Source organism: Pomacea canaliculata, linkage group LG10 (genome assembly GCF_003073045.1).
Source record: "Pomacea canaliculata isolate SZHN2017 linkage group LG10, ASM307304v1, whole genome shotgun sequence".
Classification (NCBI taxonomy): Eukaryota; Metazoa; Mollusca; class Gastropoda; order Architaenioglossa; family Ampullariidae; genus Pomacea; species Pomacea canaliculata.
Genome location: NC_037599.1, coordinates 22173728 through 22199185, shown reverse-complemented (window position 1 = coordinate 22199185; position 25458 = coordinate 22173728). Strand labels below are relative to the sequence as shown.

General features: G+C 38.5%; 2 protein-coding genes across 5 annotated transcripts; one reads left to right on the top strand and one right to left on the bottom strand.

Moving 5' to 3' along the window:
* Positions 1-8925: 8925 nt before the first annotated feature.
* Positions 8926-15019, bottom strand: LOC112574228 (plasminogen receptor (KT)-like). Of its 4 annotated transcripts, none has more exons than XM_025255134.1 (5): positions 14937-15019; positions 11686-11792; positions 10977-11107; positions 10371-10480; positions 8926-10251 (listed from the first exon to the last, which is right to left on the bottom strand). In XM_025255134.1, exons 2-5 carry the CDS (start codon positions 11764-11766, stop codon positions 10109-10111), a joined length of 465 nt encoding a protein of 154 aa, XP_025110919.1. In that variant the 5' UTR covers positions 11767-11792; positions 14937-15019; the 3' UTR covers positions 8926-10108. The 4 variants fall into 4 exon arrangements, with proteins under 4 accessions (XP_025110919.1, XP_025110920.1, XP_025110918.1 ...); XM_025255135.1 differs by having other exon boundaries at positions 14876-14945; XM_025255133.1 differs by lacking the exon at positions 14937-15019 and adding an exon at positions 14883-14928.
* A 197-nt stretch (positions 15020-15216) lies between these two features.
* On the top strand, positions 15217-25397 carry LOC112573489 (RING finger protein 11-like). Its single transcript, XM_025253925.1, has 3 exons — positions 15217-15643; positions 16784-16941; positions 21245-25397. The coding sequence occupies exons 1-3, from the start codon at positions 15524-15526 to the stop codon at positions 21414-21416; spliced, it is 450 nt and encodes a 149-aa protein (XP_025109710.1). The 5' UTR covers positions 15217-15523; the 3' UTR covers positions 21417-25397.
* Positions 25398-25458: the final 61 nt, after the last annotated feature.

Here is a 25458-nt window from a genome sequence, read left to right as displayed (position 1 = left end):
ACTCCTCTCCTTGCTGCACCCTACCGGCTCCGGGTTTCTAAGAGCATTCAATGTAAAGTCAACATCCTCTGTTGTAAGTGTCTCAATGGCTCCTCCCCCACCAATCTGTCCCCCTCCCTTCGTATCCACATACCGCCTCAGTCTCTTCACTCCTCCTCTAGTCCCCTCGGGCGCTGCATTCCTCAGACCAGACTGTCTGCATTTAGTCTGTGTTCTCTATCTGTCTCTCGTCCTCTTGCCTGGAATACACTGCCACTTCATATTCTTGGGAAACATACATTCTCTTCGAAATGTCTCTTAAGACTTGCCTTGTCCTCCTCCCATTGTGTGTGTGTGTTCATGAGTTTCCTGTCCACAATTAATTGCAGTAGCAAGAGGTGGAGCTTTATTATAATGCTAATCACAATAATAATATTTAAATGTTTTACAGAAGTATTCTGGGTTTCTATAAACATTCTTTGAAAGGGATTCAACTTTTTATTTTCGTTTATAAGTGGATCTTGATTAAAAATTAGAAACGGCTAACTTGGTGTACATAAAATCCTGGTGTTATACCAGCATACATTGATAAACCAAAGGGTAAATTCGGTAAAAATACAAAAAGTAATGAGAATAATAAAAATAATGAAAATAAATCGAAACAGAACGCAAGATATTTGTTTGGTATGGATGTGTCCCTGTTGTGTTATGATGTATCATACAAACAATATTTGTGTTACTTTAAACAGTGTAAGCATGAAGGCTCCTGTAAACTAAAAGGTTTGGACGCATAAAATGGCCAAAGACATATTTCACCTGTACAATGACAAACAACAAACAAACAAAATGCCGGATGCTGACGTCACGAGCAGGGCTCAGGTAAGGCGGTCGTGCACGATCCTCATTCGGTTTGAGCTCAAGCAGGTGAAAGATGACTAAATGGCTCAAAGTTTACCATCACCATGGCCAATATGTGTATTTCGGGTTCAAGACTTGAGTCAAAAACGTTTTTGCATGAGAAGCTGTCTGGCGGTGGTCCGTTAAACTGTCTCGCGCATTATTATTTCGAATCCCGCCGTGCACTACAATCTATTTTTAGGTGATGATGAGTGCAGACCCGTTAACAGCTGTCCTGCAGCTTCCTAATTGAAGCACCTACGTCACTGGGGTCAACGGCCCCGGCACGTGCAGGCTGAAGCTGGCGGAGAAATAATTATAAAGTCAGCTTCTTGGCGGTTTGATTGGCGCCCACCACTAGATGCCATTGAAGCTAACGGGACAAGGATGAACTTTGACCTTCCAACAAGCCCTAAGTTTCTCTTTCTAACACCTTTATCCTTTAATTAGCAACAGTCTCATCGTTGATGTTCCTGACATTGGTTTCCGATAAGCAAGTTACACGTGTTAAAGGCACAAACGATATTTACCGGTAGTAAATCTTCAGATGTCTCGAGGTGACATTTCTCCCGGTGTTGTCGCCAAGCCACATCGATGCCCGGTCAGTTGCAAACCGTTCTGGTCGAAGGAAGTCTCGCGAGATTTGACATTTTTTGTCGAAAAAGATCGATCACACAGAAAGCTTGTCTACTCCTGCACCAAGCCATTTGCTCCTGGACTCTGTGGTAATGGGTTCTTCAGCAAGTTTTGCGTGAGGAGGAGAAAGTGGCTCAATTTGAGCAAATGTCTGTGAACAACGTGTGTTGCACTCTTCTATAATTACCAGAAACAGTCAACAGCAACTATAAAGAAGATGCTTTATTTCAGCTGTCTTCTTAGCAAATACTTAATAAAATTACTTGAAATTTTGATAGGCAAAATTGAAAATAAGTTGAAATGTACTAGTTCTTTTGTAAGTGAAATTATTTGTGAAGTATAAGAATTATATTTATTGGCAGTAAACACAAATCTGTTGTGTCCAGAGATATCTACTGATCTTAACTATTAAACCAATACCAATATTGTATCAACAAGCATAATATTAATGTCAACAGAGACAAACTAAAACTTTAACATAGCAGTTGCTAATCCCAATGTTCTTTCTACTCATTTTTGTGTCCAAATCAAATTTAAGAGTGCTTTTCCCACCATACTTTCAAAAAGAAATCGAAATATCAGTTCTTTCATTATTCAAAAAACATGTGGTTTCTATTGTATAAGGTTTTTAGCTAACATGTTTTCATTAAAAAATAGAAGAAAATAAGTTAATTTCAAAAAGTAGCTAACCCTGCTTCAAAGCTCCCCTATACCCCCAAAACATCACTCATTCATTGTCACCACTTGAGACCAAGAGAAATCCAAACGATGCAAGCCAATGGAAAAAAAGTTAAAGGAGGGTCATGCAAAAAAACATGTTGCATGCAATGGCAGTTATGATCATACCAATAAATCTCACATTCTGAACGTATGATGGCGTTTAATGTTGATAATAAAAATCCATGGTGAGGGTAAAAGTTCAAGATAAAAGGTCCAAGTGTCATTTCTGACTTTGTTAGACTTGTCACCTGCTTTTGATACTGTAGATCATTTTATACTTATACACAGACTACAGCACTCCTTTAGTATTCGTGGTGTTACTTTGTATTGATGTCTATCCTATCTCATGGGTCGAACCTAGAATGTGTGTGTGTGAATGATGTTTGCTCATATGCTTCTGTCCTAAGATATGGTGTCCCGCAAGGGTCTGTCTTGGGTCCAATACTCTTTGCATTGTATCCTCTCTGTGTTATGTCACGCAATGCCATGTCACATGTGAGTTATGATGATACACAGCTTTATCAGTCAGCTCCCCTTACTGAACTTAATCACACGCTCTTCACTAATTAAGGTGATCAAAAATACAAAACATCAACATTATGTTGGTACTATCAAGCAAATGTACACAGACTCATGCATTCTCTCTCTCTCTCTGACACACACATATATATATATAGAATATCGCGAATATAATAAAAGCAACGTGGACGCGACGTAAATCAACGTGGCACGCGGTCCTTACGTCAAGTGCCAGCTGTCCGCCGGCTCTCTGGAGGCCCACCAGCCAGACACACCCTGGACATTGCCTTTCTGGAATCTAATCTGTTTGCTGTTTGCCTTTGGGCTCCGCTCTCATGGAGAGGTCGCTTGTGTGGACATCACTCCAAACCCGACAATTCCAGAAGAGGGCGTGAAGATGAGTGGAAATAAAATCCTCGCCGGCCTCGTTTGCAATCCTTGCCGTGCTTTATCCCGATTGCAAAATTATTTTCGACTTGGTTTAATTTATTAAACTATCATTGCTATCACATAAAAATGTGAGCGGAACAGCCCCTTGATTATTCACAAATATAAGAGTTCAAACAGCTCAGTTTTCACCGAGGTTTTGATGAATGCTGTCCCAGCAGCCTCAAGACCTCATTTCTTGTGAAGTCACAAAAGTAGGTTTGGAAAAGAAGATGGCTGTCCTTGTCGCAGTTGGAGGTACGGACAACATCCGACAACCAGTCTTATATTCATCAAAGGCAGTCATTACGGCTAGCAAATTGCGATTCTGTGTGTATGCACATCTTCAGAAGGTTGGATGATCGTTTTCCATTTTCTTTGTTGGAGATAACAAGGAACGCAACACAATCATTGTTGTGTTTATCAAGAAATGCATAAAGCTTCGACTTTTTTCTTCCTTTTGTCTGCTTTTTCCATAATGTCCTCTTCAGTCATTCTCTCCTCACTCAACACACTACATTCTACATCCCATGAACTCTGTTTTATATTCCATGTTTATTATTTTTTATTGAAGTCGATTGTGATAAACCAGATACACGTGAGTCGTTAAAATCTTAGTTATAAACATGAGCTTTGAAGGAAATAGTTTTTAAATTAGCAAAACAAAAATAAAAGCGAAAAGCTGATGGATTTGTAGTGTTTCGTCCACAGCATGTCTCTGATGGCGTTACATCTTACAGCGCGGGGCAGCAACGCCGTCTAGCCTCCCTCATCCGGGCACTGCGGCCGCATTGACCCTGTCAATCTCATGGCCACCGAGGACCACGAGGCTAGGACTTCTGGAAACTGGCGGCGGGAGGCAGCCGCTGGCTCCGCGAAACTATTTCTTCGTTAACGAGGCAAATCAGTCCCATCAGCCACTGCAACTCCTCGCTTCCCGTCTCTACGAGAGCGTGTAGGGCGGGGATGACGTATTCGCGCATGCGTGGTCGTCCCGTTCCTGTCGCCGCCATTTTAGAGAGGTTGGGCTCTGGAAGTGCGGTGCAAGCTGCCGGACTGCCGTCTGTCTGTGTGCGCTGATCGAGTTTGCGAAAGGAATGCGGGTTTTACGATCACCATTTTCTTCGGTGACAGCGCTTCACCACAATCGATTTCAAGGTTCACCTGGCGCGTGGAGGGCGCGACCTCCCAGTCGGCCGACTGTCGGGAGATTGTCTGCGCGCGTATGTGTGTGTGTTGACGGACAGAGCACCGTTTAATCATACCCACACGCACTCAGTCGTTAGTTCACTTTGCCCACCATAGCATTTAAGATAACAGAACATTTTAACGTCTGTAAATGATTATAAGGTAATGGCAAGCGTCTCCTGGACTAATGCCCATAATGGACCTCATCCACCATGTAGACATAGACACAAAAGTCAGATCCTGACTTTCTAAGGATTCTGGAATACTCTGTATGGACTGCAGACCCAAACAAGCCTCAAATTACTCACAAGCTATATATTCTGCCTTAGGTTTCGAGCCTACTAGGGTCGTCCCTTGTCTGGTGGTGGTCATGGTGGGGAAGCACGTGGATGGACGTGGAAGCTGTTAAGACCCGCCGCTCACCCTAACCCTGACGACCAGTCTACTTCTTCCCATTCGTAGGCAACCCTCTTCGCCAGATCTTTTCCAGCCTAGCCAGCTCTGCGATTGCTGTTGTAATCCTTATGTTGATATCTGTCGTGGAGCTGCCATCCTTGAAGAGAGTGTCTTCCATGTACTTATAGCTGTTTGTTAGAAACACAACCAGTGAGTTTGAAGTTGTTGCTTACACTGTTCACTGCGCAGATAGGGTTTCAATTTGGGTTCTGTAATTGGTGAAGAGAGAACCTTTTGGTATGGCCACTGTCTGCCTGTGTCCGTCAGGGTGCTTGATGTATATCCCTCTTCCATTCTGGATGGCGTCCGTCACTGACCCATCTGTGTAAGCCTTCTGCTTCTTAGAGGACTTTTCCTCTTTCATGGCAAGCACCCAGGTTATCTAGTTTGTATTCATCCTCGGCTTCAGTCTTGGCCTTATTTATGCTGGATTTGAAGCATCTAGCCAACAGGATAAAGTGATTTGGTTATTGACCAATCCATCTGGCCATTGCCAAGTTACCGTCTTTGATTTCTTGTAGAGATATAGGGTATTGACTAGGGTTAGGGTTAGTCAATGGGTCTTCGCAAATTCTAAGTCTTGATGCTCCCTTCGTTGGTTTCGCCAAGACCAAATTTACCCACCGTTCTTGTCCATTGCTAGTAGGTGCCTACGAGATCTTCGTTTTAGTCATCGAATAGAACAAGGATGTCCTTTTATCGGTGCTGAGTTTATAACCTTGTCCAGATGTAGGTAAAAGTCTCCCACTTCATTGTCTTCACGCGCGAAGGTCTGAGCATATGCTTCGACAATGGTGACATTGTGAAGCCTGGCAATGACGTGGGTGGAGATCAGCCTGCTGGACATGGGTCTATAGCTTCGGCGGTTGGTCACGTGATTACAGAGAACCTTTAAAGTGTCAGTGAACAGCACAAAACAAAACAATACCACGCGCCTTTTGAGGCCACGCGAGGTATGCTCACATCAATGGATGGAATCGGAAATGGACGCAGACATGCGCGCCATCGATTCTCTTTCACTTTGATTTGCAAACCACCTTCCGTGTAGTCACACCTGTCTCTCCGGACACCATTTTTGTCCAGCAGACGCCTGTGTTGTTGATATTCAGTTTTTCCCTTTGTGATTTAGATGAGTAGGTGGGATACCATTCACGGAAAGCTATACTGCGCTTTAAATCCAAGTCTGTGTTCAGCAATTTGGCGAAATGTCCGGCAGTTGCCTGCAAACGGCTGACCTTCCGTTGGTTGTAGATAAGATCACTGACAGAACCTCTCTCTCTCGTGCTCTTGACTCCACAACTTTCCTCCGCTTAAAGAAAAAGACTGGGTCTTTTCAAAAAATGGACAATTGATGTCAGTGTATGACGATAGAGAGAGAGAAGGTTCAAAAAACGAGGATGGCTAAGCGAAAGGTGGAAGAGATTGGGGTGGCAGCGACGCCGTAATAACGATGCAACGCGGTACCCGACAGCCACAAGGGTGGAAATGTGCGTGAAGACGACAACAGATGACGCGGCACTAACGACGGGAGGAGAAAGGGAGATGCTGAGCAAATGATACATCAAAATTCATTGGACTGCCGACGACCGCCTGATGCCCATCTGCAATCATGCGCAGCTCTGGCCCAAGCCCCGCGAATGGTAATGAGCGAACGTAACCGCTTACAAGCAAGCCGGCAATCTATATGCAAACACATCCCGCGGACCGAAGCCACGCTCCAGAAACCGAGCTGGGAGCTTCTGGTGCCATGCATTGCCTGATTCTGACCTTTTGACCTGTGACGCTGCCCCCTCACTTCCTCTTCCACGAAAGGAGTCCTCAGACCATCCTGGAAGAACAATATTCTCCTTTAAAGTGAGGCGCAATTTTTTTTTTTTTTTTTTTTTTCATGACTTGAGTTAATAACTATTCAGAGCAAATCACTACTTCCCAACTTTATCTCCCTCTTCCTTTCCGTTCTCGAGATACAACCCGACAAACGTTGTGCATGATGTTTGTAGACGTGATGTAGTCGTTGTGCATGATGTTTGTATCCGTGAAGTAGTCGTTGTGCATGATGTTTGTATCCGTGATGTAGTCGTCGTGCATGATGTTTGTAAACGTGATGTAGTCGTTGTGCATGATGTTTGTAAACGTGATATATTTCGAAACCTGAGTAGTATTATTTGCTCAGATTTGGGGAAGTAGTATTTTACACTGAGCTCAACTCAGTCGTTAAAAAGCTAAAACTAAGTTTTAACACAAATAAATAATTTGGTTCATGAGTACGGTCCTGAATCCGTGCAATTCCAGATACATAAATGTGACACAAACAGAAATATAAAGGGAAACAAAGGACGTATAAAGGGAAAGGTGACGCATCGTTTCGACGGCTTTTGCAAGTTCATTATCAGGGGCCAAGCCTGTAAGAACATCATGACCTGGGACCGCATTATAGTCTGATTTCCGAGTGAAAAGAAATGCCACTCCTGGTGGCTTTCACTTTAGCGATGTTGTTAATAGAACATGACAAGTATTGATAAGAGCAGTTAGCTCACCGATTTATCAGAGGAGGCGAAAGGCTGCAAAAGGTGATGTGTGCCCTGAACGCATGAACCACTAACAAGAGTTCACTGTCCTTAAAATCACCAGGATCGCTTGACCTTTACCCTTTCACTACAGTTAGGGTCGCCAGACAATTTGTTAAGTGAATAGCTATGTGATCATAAATAATTTCTTTCTTGTGGTCAGAGAATAAGCCTGCGACTCTGTTTCACTACATTTCATTTTATTCAAAAGGAGAGAAAAGGATAGGGGAGAGAGTAAATGATCAGATGCAAATAACGGCAACTGAATACCTGCTTACCGCCCCTAGTCCAAGGGCTGCCTTTTGGTCTTTCACCAGCAGGCTTTGCAATGCCTTTTCATTCACAGCAATCCAGTGAAAATGTCGTTTTTCACTGTCAGCAAAGTAAACAGTTTAAAGCATTCATAGCAACACAAATTTAACAGAGTGTTGTTGAAAAATATCCAAGCATGCAGGAGACAGGAAATAATCTTTTGAAAAATAGAAAGCTTGTTGACAATCAGAAACTATTCATGAAAGATAAAGAATTTTTTTTAATATTATCTGTGGTATACATTTTATGTACTATTGGGTTTCCCAAAAGTTCCAGTGATTTTGGTGATATTCAGATTTGACACCATATATTTGCATCATTCTGTAGAACGTGCTGGACATGTTCTATACTGTTATACTTGTCTTGGCTTTATAGGGTTTTTTTTCGTTTTGGTTGATGTAATGCTAATTTTGATAAAAATTTTATACCCCTAAAGCGAAAATGGAAAAGCCTGAATTTTACCTTTAGAATGTCAAACTGGATACTGAGTGATGGAGGCAGCTCATGTTGTTAACAATTTGTTATCACTGACAAACCAGCACAAGGAACAGTGCAAGAAAAGTTAGTTGTAAAAATTGTGGATCTTTATAAAACCCAACTTAAAATGCACCTCTCATACTTTATAGATGATCTCCGAAAGAACTGGCTGAGGTTAATCTAAGACAGATGTGCAGATTTAGCAGAAAAGAGTGTTTGTGATGAGGTCTACATGGCTTGATAAGGACGAACCATCTCAATTGCATGCCAGAATCTTAACCCTCCTAGAAGTTTATCATCACCATGTGGTGATCTGCTGTTGGATTAATCCGATACAACTTCCTAAGACATGGTTAAGTGATTATAGGAAACCTGCTTATTCAGTATTTCTAGCTGATAGACTTTCAGTTCTTCTAGTCATATTCTTGAAGGAGAAATGTTTTTGAAAAGCACACTTTTAAAATGCTTTCACCTAGTTTATTGTGTCCAGAAAATATGATTTGTAAGCAAAGAGAATAAAGGCACTTTTATCAAGTAACAACACTTTGTGTAAAATGATACCAATTTAAAATATTGATTCTTATCAAAGCTATATGCTTTCAAAGAAGACAACTCAAAACTGCTTAAAAATCAATAATAACTAATATTTTGTCAGTCACAATACAAAGAGAAAACAGGATAAATGAAATACTGAAACTGTGGCATTGGGGAAATAATGTTGCACCATTTCAAACAACAACAAAAAATCTGCAAATAAAGATAAATTTTACTGTCATTAGACTATTGATACAATTTATACAACCACCAATAATTCTTTTTACAACCTAATGATTATTAACAAATATATTAACTGATTGAGACAACAAACTCAGATCATTAAAATATAGCCATTTAAACCAGGAATAAAATAATATTTTGCTTTTTTATGATAGCCTTATGTTATGAAATTATGCGTTTTCACCAAATACCACAGACCCACAGCTACAGATTCAGTGGCACAAAATGTACACCACCACAAAAGTGATGTGTAAATTAAACATTGATATACTAACATATGTATATTATTCTAAGAGAAAACTCATAGATAAGTGGATGAAAAATGGGTAGATAAAGCTAACATAATAGATCCTATAACAATGCATGATATCAAAAAGACTGCTCCAGCAGCAAAACTAAATTAAATTCTGTCAGGGCTAGTATACCAAATGTTCCCTTCAGAAATACAATCACAGACAATAATACCTGATTCACTAAAATTCAACTAAGGCACAGTTTCGTCTCAATAAATTATGCCTCTATCTGAAAACACACACATACATATAATCTAATTAAGTATTATATATGAATCCCATTTGTTAAAAAAATTATCACAAACAATTTGATTATTATAATAACAATTTGACTTCACGATGAAATCTGTTAACCAGACTGGCTTCTTTGTTATGATGTAGCCTTAGTCACTGGCTCTATGTAAAACTCCAATCCCTTCCCCCAACCAAATGCATGCCATGATGAAATGTACATTTTTTATTACCATTCCCTTTTTTAGAGTTTAAGGTTGATAAAATACACAGCTATTACCATTAAAAAAAATTCTCTTTTTGTGCCTGGCTAGCATACTGAAACTAAATAGAACATTAGCCAAAAAGCACACTGCACTGATGGTTTTGGATATAAATTATACTCGGCTACTAATCCATAGACACAAAATTGAAATCCAAGCAGGGAAAATTACATCATTTTTTTTTCAAGTCATGGCTGGCATGTACATAAAAGGTACATTATCTTATGTAACATTATAAATTTTATTTTATACTAATGGAATATTTTTAAGTTCCTTAAAGGAATTTTCATTTTCATTCCACAAAGGCTACCTTGTGAATAATATAAAAAAAACTTTCTCCACACAAATTCAGAAGCCAGATCCATATCTAAAGAAAAATATCATGACCCTTTTGAAGAATCTGCGCATCCTTTTCTGCTAGACGGGCCTTTTCTATGTCACTGAATGTTGGCAAACCATGGGGCAGGACTAACAAGGTTTTTTCATTATCCATGATTCGGTCAGCTTCATCTGGGGAAGAAGAGAAAAGGTGGCAAGCATTAGAGACACACACACACATGTATATGTGATTACATGTATCTGATTATTATCTGATCTACATGCATGCATGAAAACTTCCCTACCCTTACCTTTCATTCTCTCAAGTTTGCTTCCATAGCCCATGTCATACATGTATCCTACAATGAAAGTCAGGGGAAGAAGAGGTGCTAAAACAGCTGGATTCCGCTTCTTCATAAAACTGCAGAAACATAAACAAACTTATCCATTTACTGGGTTGTTTTTTTTTCACTATTAAGAATGAAAACGATTATCTGAACTAGAAAAGACATGAAAATCTTTGCTTTTGCTGTTGATCACTTACTTTTTTTTATTATCGTCAAACAATATATCAGCTACAAAATATATTACATAATATTTTCTATCAATCTTATGACAAATAGGAGATATCTAATCTGAAAAATGTCTTTCTCTATCCATCTAGAATGTTAATTAGAAACTTCAAATATAGCATGCTTGTGGTCTGTTCCTAACTTTTCTATCTCTCCTCTAGGCTGAATATATTTGCATATCAAGTGCAGAGTAAAAAATCGCTTCTGAAACCCTGAAGAAACACTATTAAGAAGTAATATTCTGTAGTAAAAAGGCAAATCATAGTATATCTTGGGAAATGACCACAATGGTAAACCTGGGAAGTAAAGAACTACTTCTGTTGTGCAAAGTAATCCATGTCTTACCCAACTACCATTGCAGTAGATGCGACAGTGTAGAAAGACCCCCACCAAAGAAAAAGGTCACGACCTCTGGCAATCTGCATGGCCATCTGTCTCTCTCTCATAGCATTTTGCATTTGAATTTGTCGCTCCAGCTGTCAGACCAGTCATGCAGAAAGACACAGCAAGTAAGAGAAAAATATTTCCTAGGTGATTGTTATTTTTCTCTTACTTGCTTTTTACATTTTTTCTTTAAGTAAGCATATATACATACATACAAATAAACACACACTATTCCAATTTTTCGTTTAGTGTTGTCAACCTTGATCTATGCTTGTAATTGTTCTTTGATCTTCCATATTATTAACATTCAGTGGGATAAGAAACTTTGATCTTATAAGAAACTTTGCATATCTTTTACTTTAGTTTTTTTTAATTGATGACAATAGCAGGTTATTCATAAGTTTTCCTTACTTTCTTAGATTAAGTGCTTTGAAAACTTTGTTTCATTAAAAAAAGTGTATAGCAACCTAGAGGTGGTGGAAGGTGGGGTAATGCATAGGGCATTGAGCAATATATATATATGGCAATAATTATCCAAGTGCATACTGTAGAGGAAGCAATAGTGATACTAATATCAAACAAAACTGATTTTAGGAGCATTTATCTGGGAAATCACCATGATAAATTCAAAAACAAAATGATGATGATGATAATTATGTTTTAAACTGACCTGCATTTGACCTGTCATTAGCATAAACTCTTGCTGCTTTTTAAAGTTCTCCTCCATAGACTTGCCCAGAATACTCCCCATCTTTTTTTCACAAAATGGGTTGCTCTCTGAAACAAAAAGAATAAATGAGCATATGCTAGACATCAGCAAGAGTTCAACTGCAAAGTTAAAAACAGGTCTGCAGTGCTAGAGGGACTCCTGGAAGAAACAGCGGCCAACCACTGGACAGGATTACAAGAGACGTGAAAGACTGCCTGCATATGCATTCTGGGGAAAAAAGGAAAACAGCACAAGGAATGGCTGACTTTATGGACCTGGCAAAAGATAGAGGAAAGGAAAGAGCTGAAGAAAAAGACCAACCAATGTCAAGACCAGCAGGAAAAAGAAGAACTCAGAGTAAAGTACTGGGAGATAAACTAAGAAGTGAAGAAGAGTGCAAGAGACGACAAGAGACAGTTCGCACACAGGATGGCAGAAAAGGCAGAACAAGCAGCTGGGCAAAATAACACAAAGAGACTACATGTATATGAAATTACACGAATTCTGTCAGGAAGGAAAAAAAAACAATGTGTGGAGGCCAATAAAGAATAAGAATGACAGCGTCATTACCAGGAATGCAAAACAAAGATCTCACTGGGTGGAACATTTTGATGAAATACTTAACTGGCCGCCACCAACAACCACTTTAGACATTGCCCCAGCTGCCAAACAGCTCCAAGTAAACACCCACCCACCAACCAAAGCAGAAATCATCAAAGCCATCAAGTCCTTGAATTCTGGCAAGGCGGCAGGCCCAGATGGCATTCCTGCAGAGGCACTCAAGGCAGACCCAACAGTTTCAGCGAAGATGCTACACCCCCTGCTGCGGAAAATTTGGGAAAAGGATCAAGTTCCAGCAGACTGGAAGCTTGGCTATCTAGTAAAGCTACCCAAAAAAGGCGACCGGGCACAGTCAGCAATTGGCATGGGATTACAATGTTGTCCATTCCTAGCAAGGTGCTCACCAGAATCATCCTGGAAAGACTGAAGAATGCCCTAGACAAGAGACTGAGGCAAGAACAGGTAGGTTTTCGGCAGGGTAGATCATGAAAGATCATCGCTACACTACGAAATATTATTGAACAGTCCACTGAATGGTAGTCGCCCCTATACATAACTTTTGTGGATTTTGAGAAGCCTTTTGACTCTGTACACAGGGAAACCATCTGGAAGCTGATGCAGCACTACAGATTTCCACTAAAGTTCATTGCATCATCCAGCAGCTGTATGAGGACTTGACAAGCCAGGTGATCCATAATGGAAAGCTGACCGACCTCTTCGCAGTGAGGACTGTAGGCAAGGATGTATGCTCTTGCCGACAATCTTCCTGATAGTCATAGACTGGATCATGAGAAGAACAACCTCTAACAGCAACACAGGCATTCACTGGACCTTCGCAAGGCAACTGGAGGATCTCAACTTTGCAGATGACATCAGCCTTTTGTCCCACAAGCAGCAACATGCACAGACAAAGCTTACTCGGCTCTCAGAAGCAGCGATGACTGGCCTGACCATCAACATCAAGAAGATGGATGTAATGCGGGTCAACAGCAAGCAAGAAGCCCGGCTTCAACTACATGGGGAATGTATTACAGTCTGATCATTTCACCTACCTTGGCAGCATAGTCAGCAAAGATGGAGGTACAGATGAAGATATAAGAAGCTGAATAAACAAAGCCAGGCTTGAATTCCACACCCTGCAACATATCTTGAACTCCAAGGCTTTATCTTTACCCACCAAGATCCACATCTTTGACACAAATGTAAAGTCAGTCCTTCTATATCAGACCTGGGCAAAGGCCGGCCCGCCTCCTGTCTCTGACCGGCCCGCCCGATGGCCCGCCCGCCAGTATATATACTATGTATACAGTATTGGGTAAAACTGAGTTAACTATATTAGTCCGGCCCTCTAAAACCATCCCAATTTCTCATGCAGCCCCTTGGGAAAATTAATTGCCCACCCCTGTTCTATATGGATCTGAGAAATGGCATATGACAAACACCATCAACAACAAGATTCGGACATTCACCAACAGATGTCTGCGCCGCATCCTCAACATCAGATGTCCCGAGAAGATCTTCAATACAGATCTGTGGGAAACAACCAAACAAAAACCGGCCAGCCAAGACATCAAGAAGCGGAAGTGGGGCTGGATCTGTCACACCTTGCGAAAGAAGGCGGACAATTTAACAAGACAAGCTCTAGGCTGGAGCCCAAAGAGGAGGCGCAGGGTTGGGAGACCCAGACAGACATGGAGGAGATCAGTCCACAGAGAGGAGGAGGCAGCTGGCATGATATGGTCCCAACTGGAAAGGGACGTCCAGAACTGGGTCCAATGGCGGGGTGTAGTTGCGGACCTATGTTCCACTGGGGGCGACTAGAATCAAGAAGACATCAGCAAATAGATCACACGTGTGTACATCTGTCCGTGCATCTAAATAGGGAAAAACATTTTCGAGGTTTTTTTAAAAGACTATATGGGTTTGCATTCTCATGTGCGCATACAAGTGTGCAGTTGTGCATAAGTGCATGGTGTGACTTTTCGTTCCGTCGCCTCGCTATTTGATTTTATCAAACTCAAAGGCCATGGAGATTAGTATAATTGTAAGAAATGCAAAAATTTTAAAGCACTTACACTCCTAAGGAGTACGTATGCTCTTAACGCCTAAGAACAAGAACGAAACATACAGCATACCAGGAACAGGAATAAAAGAATAAACAACAATACTAACGAAGAATAAAATCAAATACAGAAAACGCAAAACGGGAACCAAATAACAACAAGAACTGAGAGCAACATGATATTGTAAATGGAAGACGATCAGGGAAATGGGGCAAAATAGGACTAGCATGGTGGGAAAGGGTGTTAGGAGCAATGTTTATGGAAGAGGTGCGTTTTCAAACTGACTGGTAAAGTACAAAGGAAAGTATGAAATATTTGTAAAACTGTGACGAAGAAAAGTGTATTCTTTCTTTTTTCGTCCTTTTTAGAACGACGCCAGAATTCGAAATTAAGGAACGAAAAAAATCACCATGACTAAAGACCAAAGCAAAGTTCACAAGGTCGAGGCAGTGCAAGAGAAATTAAGAAATGCCACGTTTCGAGCTAACACATATTTTTCGTACGCGCGCGAGAGCACACACACACACCGGTGACCTTTACAGTAACACAAACACAATAGCACCATGAACTTGTATATGGTGACAGCACCTTAGTTAATGATGGACTTTTTTTCCCTCTCAAAGGGGAGGATACTCTTGTGTTTACTTGGCAAATTCCAAATCATTGATCTCATAAGAAACGGAGCAGGTCAGCTATCGAATAATAGCCTAACACCACACTATACATGTCAAAAAGAGATTATTACACTTATTTTATATTTTAAATTATTTAAACTTCTTCGTATTTATTGCACATTTTTTCCCCTTTTGTTATTTGTTTTACGCGGCAGTGCTATTAATAGTGTCAAACAATGTCCACCACTAAAGAGGCCAGTGTGGGTGGGGGATTATTCAAAACTCTGAAATGTTTAATAGTCTGTAAATAAAGTTAGTATTGACATTATTGATGTTTGCTCGGTTGCTACCTATTTTTATTATCAGTCGCGGTTGTCAGCGCCAACTAGAAAATCTAGGACTAAATGTGACGTCATCAAGCGCAAGGAGACACGATGAAGGTGTAAACAGCTGAATGTTTTGGTCGACCATCTGGCTGGTTGTTGACAGACGGGAGAGATGGCCATACCAGCTTCAGCTGTCGCGTCGTTCGGACGTTAGAATTCTTTATTGTAATACATCATGGGAAACTGCTTTAAGTCTCAAAATACTGACGACATTTCGCTTTTACATGGAAGCGAAAGCCAGGAAAACCACGGGCCTGACCCAGGACCAGTACTAGGACCCCCACCTCCATATCAGGTTATCTTTGAACATTCTTTATATGCTTCTTATGATTCGTGCTGCCATTGTTATCACTTGTGATGCAAGGTTAGCTATAAATAGTTGAACAAATGGTTTTGTGCTCATATCAAGGTAAATAAATTGCAAGATCATGAGATAGGCTTTCTCAAAAGTGGGATTAGGAAGCATTTCTTTGTCACTATACTTATATTCATACATTGCGTGGAAATAGAAGAGATATCGTTTAAGTTAAATCTTCAAATGGGGCTTTAAAATAATTAAGGAGAGAAACTTAATGTTGATTCAACAACACAAGATCCTCGTGATAACAATGCATTATTCTCAGTACAAATGTAAAATTCACAAAACTAAAAGCACATGTTTCAGAAACTTGCATCATTCAAAGTTAAATTCCTTTTTAAAGTAATTGTTAAGAAAAGTTATGCAGTATAGCTGCATCTATTTACTTATATACGCACACACATAAAGTTTGTGGATTTCAACTTTTTAATTGTAAGAAACATTTTTAAACTTCCATAAGGAAGTATACCAGACATTCAGCTACAGTACTACGTGTTGGGTGTGTGGAAATAAATATAAGCTTAATCAAATTTCGAGGACATCTCCCTTGAGCACTAAGTCAGTTTAAGTTTGCATGCACTCTGTTCACACACTTTACAGGCACCTTTCTTTGTTTAGCATGTGGATGATAATACTACAGATTAATATAAGAAATAGTTTGAAAATAATCATAAGGGGTGGGAACAAAAATTGCTTTATTTGCTCTTTCATGCATGAATGAGAAATGTGATGAAAGCATGAATAAATTGAAAGACACATATTTTGTAGATGAAATAAATTCACTTTAACCTTGAGAATAAATGACTAAAATAAGCCAATCAAATTATGCTGAACAATTCAGTGCTGAAGCATTTTTAGACTTTTAAACCAGAGGTAGTGTAATGTTAATATAGTAATTCCTCGCCACTTTGTGCCTTACCTTTCGCAGATTTTTATAAGAAATTAATGGGAAAAATGATTCCGTGTGCCATGTTTATACTTAATTCCATAATCAGAATTGGTTTATGAGAGAATACGCAAGCGAACATCTTTTTCCTATCTTGCATTATGGTTAGTAAATAATCTTTATTGTTGTAGGAGGCACAAGTTGTTCCAATTTACCATCCATCACCAAATGTCAGTCGTCCTGCCACTCAGCTTACTGAGGAGGAGCAGATCAAGATAGCACAGAGACTTGGCTTAATCAACCACCTTCCAACTGGAATATATGATGGGAGTAGTAAAAAGGCAAAGGAGTAAGTAAAGTATGAAACTGTTTGCTACCCAGAAGAAGTTTGATGTGGAGATATTTTGTAGTAAAATAATAAGATTTATAGACAATTTATTTGCTACCATTTGAAGATAGATTCTTTTATTTTGATATGATTTCACGAGGTTGGGAGTGAATTGACTACAAGATAAATGTTCTCAGCTCCCCATCTAAAGGATATACGAACAGAATTTATTTCTTAGGCCATGTGGCCTCAACAACACGGGAAGCAAGAACAGCTTATACAATTTTAGGATAAAATATAACAATTCAAAAGGTACATGATAATATAAGTTGGCATAAACAATTTCATCCAAAGAGAATAACAATAAGGACATAATTTTCTTCGTTTAGCTACTGACATTTGTACGTCGTTTAAAACAGTGGTAAAGGTAACTGGCTAGGTAAATAATAATAATGTAAAATTAGTAAAGCGCATAGTCATACTCCTAAGGAGCATGCTTTTAATGCTTAAGAACAAGAACAAAACATGGACAGCATACGAGGGACAGGTAAACAAACAACATACAAGCTATAAATCTGTACTAAACGAAGGATAAGATGAAATACAGAAAATACAAAGAGGAACCAAATGACAAGAACAAGAGCTGAGAGTAACATGATATTGCAAAAACATTGCAAAAGGAAGGATGTGAAAAAAAGACTAGCATCATGGAAAAGGTTGTTAATAATAATAAGTGGGAATTTATAAAGTGCAATATCTCAGCCAAAGGCAAACTTATTGTGCTGAACAAGATTATAAAGTAGTAAAAAAGATGTAGAACAAGTTAACAAAAAGTAACAAAGATGTATGAGAAAGAACAATGCAAGGACTCGCTGCTTTCCGACAGTAAATGGCGATAACTGTAGATTTAATGGTAATGACTCCAGAAAATTATGTTAGTGACATCAGGAGAATGCTGGGACAATATTGAGTAATCTTGAGAATATGAAGAAATGTTATCACATGAAACTGCAAAAGGGCGGTCATCCCTTTAGTTTAGTCAATGTAGCTCGAGGTCACTGCCAAAGCAAGTGAAGCGGGTGGAATGGAATCCAGCCAATAGATCCAAACAGTGTTAGGTAGAGACAGATTGGTGAGTTGAGTATGGCAGGAATCTATGTCCTAAGTCTTTCTGCTGAGTGCATTGGAAAAGTGGGTGTATTTCATCGTCTTGTGAGGTATGGCAAAGGGGTCATTTAAATCTGGCTTTAGGGCTGTTGTGAACCTGCATTTGTGTGTTTTTAAATCAGAGATCCCCATTCGAAATTAGGGCATTGCTGACACAGTACAAATAGGGTTCCGCCTGCATCTACGTTAAACTTAGGGCTCTCTGTAACATGATAATGCAAATCTGGTTTATGACACACAAGTAGTCATTGCTTAAACACATAAACAAATTTGCTATCGTTTCGCACACCTTGATTCTCCCAGACACCGCTAAGACCATACAAGCACAGAGTCGCACACACTTCAGACACCCAGCACGCTTTCCCTCTATTATGATGCCCGACCAGCATGTTACACACTTTCCATGAATGTCTGCTGGGGTCAAGTCTAGTTGTGCGTAACCAGTATCGGATGCATGAGGTTTTGGAATGTACATAGAGATGCGCTTTGGAGCACACCCTATTTTTCACGATTTTTGAAAGACTTTTCAAGGCACGATGCATTTCTCCTGAATGCTTTTTTTCCAGAGAACTAGCCATATTTTTTTTTGTAAAAGCCTTCTCAAAAATCAATAAAGCTACGTATAGTTTCTTGTTTCGCAATAAGTGCTGTTGTACCATGGTGTATAGGGTAAAGATAATGGTCATTTGTGGTCTCTTCAGAACCCCAGTTGTAGTTCATCAATGGCATTAGTTTCTTCAACCCAATTATTTATTTAGTATAAACCTGTAAAGTTTTCTGCACAGAAGAAGGGAGATGCCTCTATAGTTATTAGGATCATCGGTATTTCCTTTATTGGGCAATGGGTGAATAGTGGCTTCCAGTTATGATTCTAGATATATACCTGAAGAAAATATATGGTTAAACATCTCAACCAAAAAGCATCAGGACTCTGTTTTTGCTAGTTGAGATGTTAGTCCGTCAGGATCAGCTGCTTTATTACCTTACGATGTTTAATTGCACACATGACTTCTTCAGGTGAAATGTCTCTATCAAGAGAATCTCCACTGATGCCTTCTTCTCCATCATAGTTTATTTAATCTAACTGAATATCCATACAGTTGTCCTGTGCACCTTTAAAGATATCTTGAAAAGAGTCATAGGATTTTTTGATATGTTGTTTTGTCTGAATACTATAGTCATTAAGTCCAGGTTTGGTTGGTCACTTATGGGCAAGAAAGCACTTCAGTGAATGCATCTAGTTATTATTTTTTTTATTCTACTGAAGAATCAACAACTGTAAAGAATACTGAAGTCATAAACAGGTTTAAGATGATAACTGTCTGCTTTAAAGTTTATGTTGAAGAGAACAATGTTTTATTCATTTGTTTGTTTTTTGAAATTGAAATTTATTTGTTTGTTTAAATCCATCAGTATCATTCATTACTCACCAAGCATTCCAGAAGAACCCCAACCTGATTTGGTAATTTCATCCATTCATTTAAATTAAGATTACTCTTGCATGTGAAAGTTAGGTGGGGGAAAATTAGGGGAGGACATGGCAAAGAAAAGTGCAGCGTGAAATGATTACTATATAAATAGTTTTTGGAACACATTCTCCAGGGTCTGCCTGTTGGTCACAAGTTTTTGGAGCACATTCTCCCAATTAATTTTCTCATTAAATTCCCAGTCTCGATATTTTCTGTAATGCCTATTTTATTATTTTACCTTTTTAGAAAATTGTCTTCAGCATGACCTAGTATCCCACACACACACACTCGGGTATTCAGGCCTAGATAACCCAACTAAAATTCAGGGTAACACTTGACTTGGCCATCTTCTGTCCTTAGTACCCTACACTAGGTCACACCATGAGAAAGAGCTCACAAGTTAAATTCTGTCAGCCAACTAAGTATTAGGTAGCACTTAACCACCTTCTATCTCTATTACCCCAATGTCAGGCTACATGTTGACAAAGAGCTCACATTAGATTAGGTTTGCCAAGTATTATGTAACCTTTTTTTTTTTCTTTGTATTCTAGCGGTCCGGTGGCTCAACCGTTAGCACCTGTCACCAATACAGTGAAGGTTGGCTGCCCAGAGTTCATTTCTCGTCTTGGGCACGCTGTTCTTTCTCTGCACGTGGCATCTGTTTACAGGGCTGGCTGCCTTGCCATAATATAGCCTCAATTGCTGGCACGGCGTAAAACACCAATTTCCCCCCATTCTTTGTATTCTGATGTATCTATATAGACCAAGCACTAAATGTGTGATGATGTTTGGCAAGTGTCAGAACCTTTTTACCTTTTATTGGGAGATAAAGTCATGTCTTTAAAATGAGAGCATTGTCTTGTCCTCTATTTCTGTTGCTCAGGTCAATTGTGGGTAGAATTACCTGGAGATAAGCTATGTTTCCTCTTTATATAGAAGTATTGTTTAACTCGTATGTCTGCTCATCCTGGACTCCTGTCTTTTATGGTCACAGAATTTTGCAAGAATATTCTTAGTGTGATTGCTCATTCCATATTCTGATTTTGATTTTTTTTTTTCTCATAGCATGTAAAAATATTTGTTTTGTTTTCTAACAACGGGCTATATGTTTATTGATATGTAGTGTATATTGTATAGTTTCTGTTATAGTTAAAAATAAATTATAACAATTTATAAGGTGCCAGATTTATTCATCTTGGTTACACCCAAACAACTATTCACTAGTAGTCAACACTCATCAACATTAGTAGCAGTGTGTTTCAGATTTGAATGGAAATATGTTAAATGTTGTCAAATATTTGACAAAGTGTGGCAGCATTGTAAAAAGTTTTCAGGAAACCAGGGGTCTTGAAAATTTATGACAGTAAAACTTTGGTCAATATATTTGCTAAAGCTGTTTGTCAACATATTGGCCAAAGTATGACTGGAACTTCGGACTACATTGCTGGGTTTGATGCTTTTGACACTTTACACAATTAAGAATGGCCTTTTAAGCAAACAGGGCAGCTATATATTAACCTCATTAATGATGAGTCCCACTCACTCTGCATTACTTATTTACACACAAGTATTTTATTAATCTGCAGGGATCCTTTGTTTTGTTGAGAAAATTATTAGAAATCCTTCACTCCCCATCTGGTTGATGTTTATGCTGTGCTAGCAAATCAGAGCTGCTTTTCTGTCTCTAGGTGTGTCATCTGCATGTGTGAATTTATGCTGGGCGATGTGCTTCGCTTTTTGCCATGTATGCACGTGTATCACAAGGACTGCATTGATGACTGGCTGATGCGTTCCTTCACATGCCCTTCGTGCATGGAGCCAGTAGATGCTGCACTGTTAACAACATATGAGACAAGTTGATGAACATTGTTGCAGTGGATAAACACCAGCTGATGAAACCATGAAATGAACTCCTGGGTACCTCAGCAAGGGGGATCCTTCTCCACATTCATTTCTTGTCTTTCCATCCCAACTTCCATCTTTGAATGGGAGTGGAATATGCACAGGGAAGCCAGTCGTTTTCTATTGCTGTTGTAAGATCATGGCCTATATCTTAGCTATGAGCTTTTTTTGCTGAAATAAATAGTTCTTTACCCTTGGGTGAAAAAGCATTTGAAGGTTTTCTGCTGTGAAAAAAGAGTTTACCTATGAGTGATGAATATTTGAGTGGTATCGACATCAACATTGATGGGAATTTAAAAATAAGTGATAATGTTAGGTAGATATTTTCCTGTTCTTTTGGAAACAGAATATGAACAGGTGAAGAATAAAAATATATTTTGCAAATGAAAGTTGCATTTTTTATGAGAATTGAAGCTGTTTACTTAAAGACTTGAAGATGGTCACAAGATACTTCATTTGCTGATTACACAGACGTATATTTGGTCTGCTGTGAGTGATTAGATATAGAAACATTGACCTATAACAACTAGAAAAGATTTTTATGGAGCACACCTGCTGAATGAAGTACCACCATGTATTATTGTACACCTGTGATTTGAGATTATGTTAAACAGTGCAAGAACAATACACATAAAGCATACAAATTTTACTTTCTTTTATTCAGAGAATTTACCAATTAGATATTTATTGCATTGTCCATTACACTGTGCTGTGTGCAGGATACAGTTTTCATTAAGCCTTATGTAAAGATCTTAAAAACTGTAGAATGTGACATACTGTATGCAAAACAATAGTGTGTGTATGTATATATACCTCTTGTCTCAAGTAACTTATTTCATACTTTGAGCCTTAGTGGATGAACAGTCAGAATTTTATGATGATTTCACCACCCCACCGCTCCCAAAAATAATATGGTGCAGAATGTTGTTTCTAGAATGCAGCCAATATGTAACATAGTATGTTGATAGTGCACTTTTAAAATTGATTTTTTTTTTATTTACTCTGTAATAATAAAAATTTACACCTCTATGACTGTACTTCCAGCTGCTTGCCTGTCATGTAACAGTCATAAGAGAACATTATTAGGTCTTGTTTATTATGTGTTCCAGACACTACAACGCAAGATACAATATGTTAATGCATATAAATACTTGCTGGTTTTAAAGCCTGCTTTCATTTCCACACTTCTTCTTATTTATGCTTTTTGCCAGATACTGTGATGGAGGCTTGCTTTGCCTCTTGGTTGGAGGGTGTGATTGATTCCGTGCCCGTTAGTGTTGCAGCAAGTTTATACACTTTCTTCAATTTAATTCAAAGCTTTGACTTTTTAAAATAATGCTTTCGTCTTAACAAAAATCACTTGAATGTGTGAGATGTTTTGCTTAATAGTTTCATCTGTAATACTTTTTTTTACTGACATTGTGATCACTCGTAAGGGTCCATAATGCTTCAGATTTTTTTAAACCTGATTTTTTGTTTTCTGCCATAGTTGCTACCTTTTTTTTAACTTATTCATTATTTTTAGTTCATTTTTGTGTACTACATTTTTAGTGTGTGACATTATTGGAACAGTAGCAGATTCTTGTAGTGTGTCCTGGCTAAACTTAGCACATAAATAAGTACTTATTAAAATGAAACTATTTCTATGCTTGTGGTTTTTCTTCATAGAGTACAAAACCTAGTTCTACTAAAATTAGGGAGACAAGAGTAAGTTCATTTCATCAGATTTCCATTAGTTAGAGTCGTACATGATAGCTCTCTAGTCATTTAAGTAACATTCCCAGAACATTGTTATGCAAATTATTTAGAGGCCAGGCAATGATTATTTAATGGTGCCAGATAGAAAAAGTCCAAGTACAATTTTTTTTTTTCAGGAGCTGGTTAAATGCTAAATTAATAAAAAGGGCGGGCTTTTATTTTTATGCTGAAATGTTGGTTTGCTGTCATGAAAATGAGTCTTGCATCAATGATAAAGATATAGCTGTGTTTTGAGTCTTAACTGTTGTAATGTCCCATAATAATTGTGTACATACAAGGGATGCATTCAGCTGCCACACAGAGCCAATGTTGTTTGTGTCTTCGGAAAGAAGAGATTTTTCATGGAAGAAAGTTGTGTTGACCTATTTTGTTCTTTCTCACGTGTATTTTTGTACTCGCCACCTAAAACTGATCTCAAAGTTTTGTCATTGAAAGGAAGAGCAGACATTGGATTATTGGAAAGCACAGTATATATGCTTACTCCTCGTTAGTCTGCTGAATGAGGGACCCAAACCTGGAAAAGAATAAAATTGTGTAGTCATGTGCTGCATGTAAAGTGATTAGTGAAGTCAAGAGGGAATAGTTGTGTTCTTCCCAAATCTTTGTATATAAAGATGAAGCTTTGTAAGCACATTTAATAAAAAGGAAGAGGCCAATATGCTATTTTGAAAACATCCAGCTTTTGTCTTTCCATTTTCAAATGAGTGGTACACACAACACTCATTATGTGTCTATAAGAGGTATATATATATATGTCTGGGAGTAATTTCTCCTTCATTATATTTGGTACGAAATGATGGTAGCTGTAGTATTTCAGGCATTTGATGTCTCACTAGATTATTGACAGAGCTGGCTTTATGAGAAGAAAGGATTTTTTGACTTACTGTTCTCCCTCAAAGAAAAGTCATGGGTGTTTATTGTGGTTTAACGTGATACAATTGAGTTTTACTCAAGCTAAAACCTGTCCGCATTCTGTTTTCAATAAACTGTGGCATTTCATAACATTCTTTGTACAAATTCCACAAAGATTTTACTACTTTCAAAAAGTTATGAACACTAAAATTAAAAGTCATGCCATCAAGCCTAAATATGTCTGACTTTATAAAGAATAGAAAAAGTACAGATCACATCTGGTTTCTCTTTTTGTAATTCAGAAGAGGTGAAGCTTAAAAACATTTACTAAATATGTAACTATATAATTTGTGGTTGTATTCACCCTATGGGCTTTACATAACTGCTCTAGTTGTTTGCTATTATAGGTTTCTAGGAAGGGGTTAATGCTTTCATTTTAGGTTGCTTGTAATTAAAATTCATTGATTCATGTTGGTATCTTGCTTGGGTTGATTTTCAATTTAGAAGCATCATTGAATTAACCAGTATCCTTGAAATATCCCTTTAGAAAAGTACTTTATACTTTTAAATTTAGCTTGTTATATGCATGAAAGAATGGGTAGGCAAATGGATGGGCATAGCCTACATTTCTTTATAACAAATCATTAAACATGTAAAAGTGATTGCAATCAAATTTAAAGCATCCCTGCACTTACCACAGACATACAAATGTAAGCATGCATGCATGGACATTTTATATTCATTTTAACATTAAAAATCCAAGATTGTCAATGAATGATCACTTCCTTAAACACCATCTACTGTAAATACAGAAGAGAGACAAGACAAATCCACAAATACAGCCCATTCAAAGAGGGAATACATATGTGATATATGCTTTATGATTGCAAGCCAAAATCATCTTGCAACTGCTAATGCTTGGTGCGCTTGATTAAACATGTGATTCTTTTTTCAGATGTACAACAAAACAAAATTGTCCATTTACATTGTTGAAAGAGTTTGCATAATTGGAATGAAATTTGAACTCACTTGCCCCTTGTACATAAATGTTTTACAGACTGTGATGAAAATGAAGAAAAAAAAGCTTGTTTGCCTGATTGACCCTTGTTGCAAGTCATGAGAAGTTGCAAAAAGAAAAAAAGCAGTTTTTAAAGGAATTATGTGAGTTCATCTAGTTTTTTTCCCCCTCATAATTGTGGGTTTTGACAGACTTGGTTTCACATCACGTTGTGGCTTGGTGTATTGGTAATTGCAAATCTTCCTATTTTGAGATTTGCTTTTTACTGTTACTCCGCACATCACCATCACAAAATAAACTGTAAATCTGTAGCTGTGTGTTTTTGTTTCATTGGCTTGCCTAGACTGCAGTTTGGTGTGATTATCAGCAGCA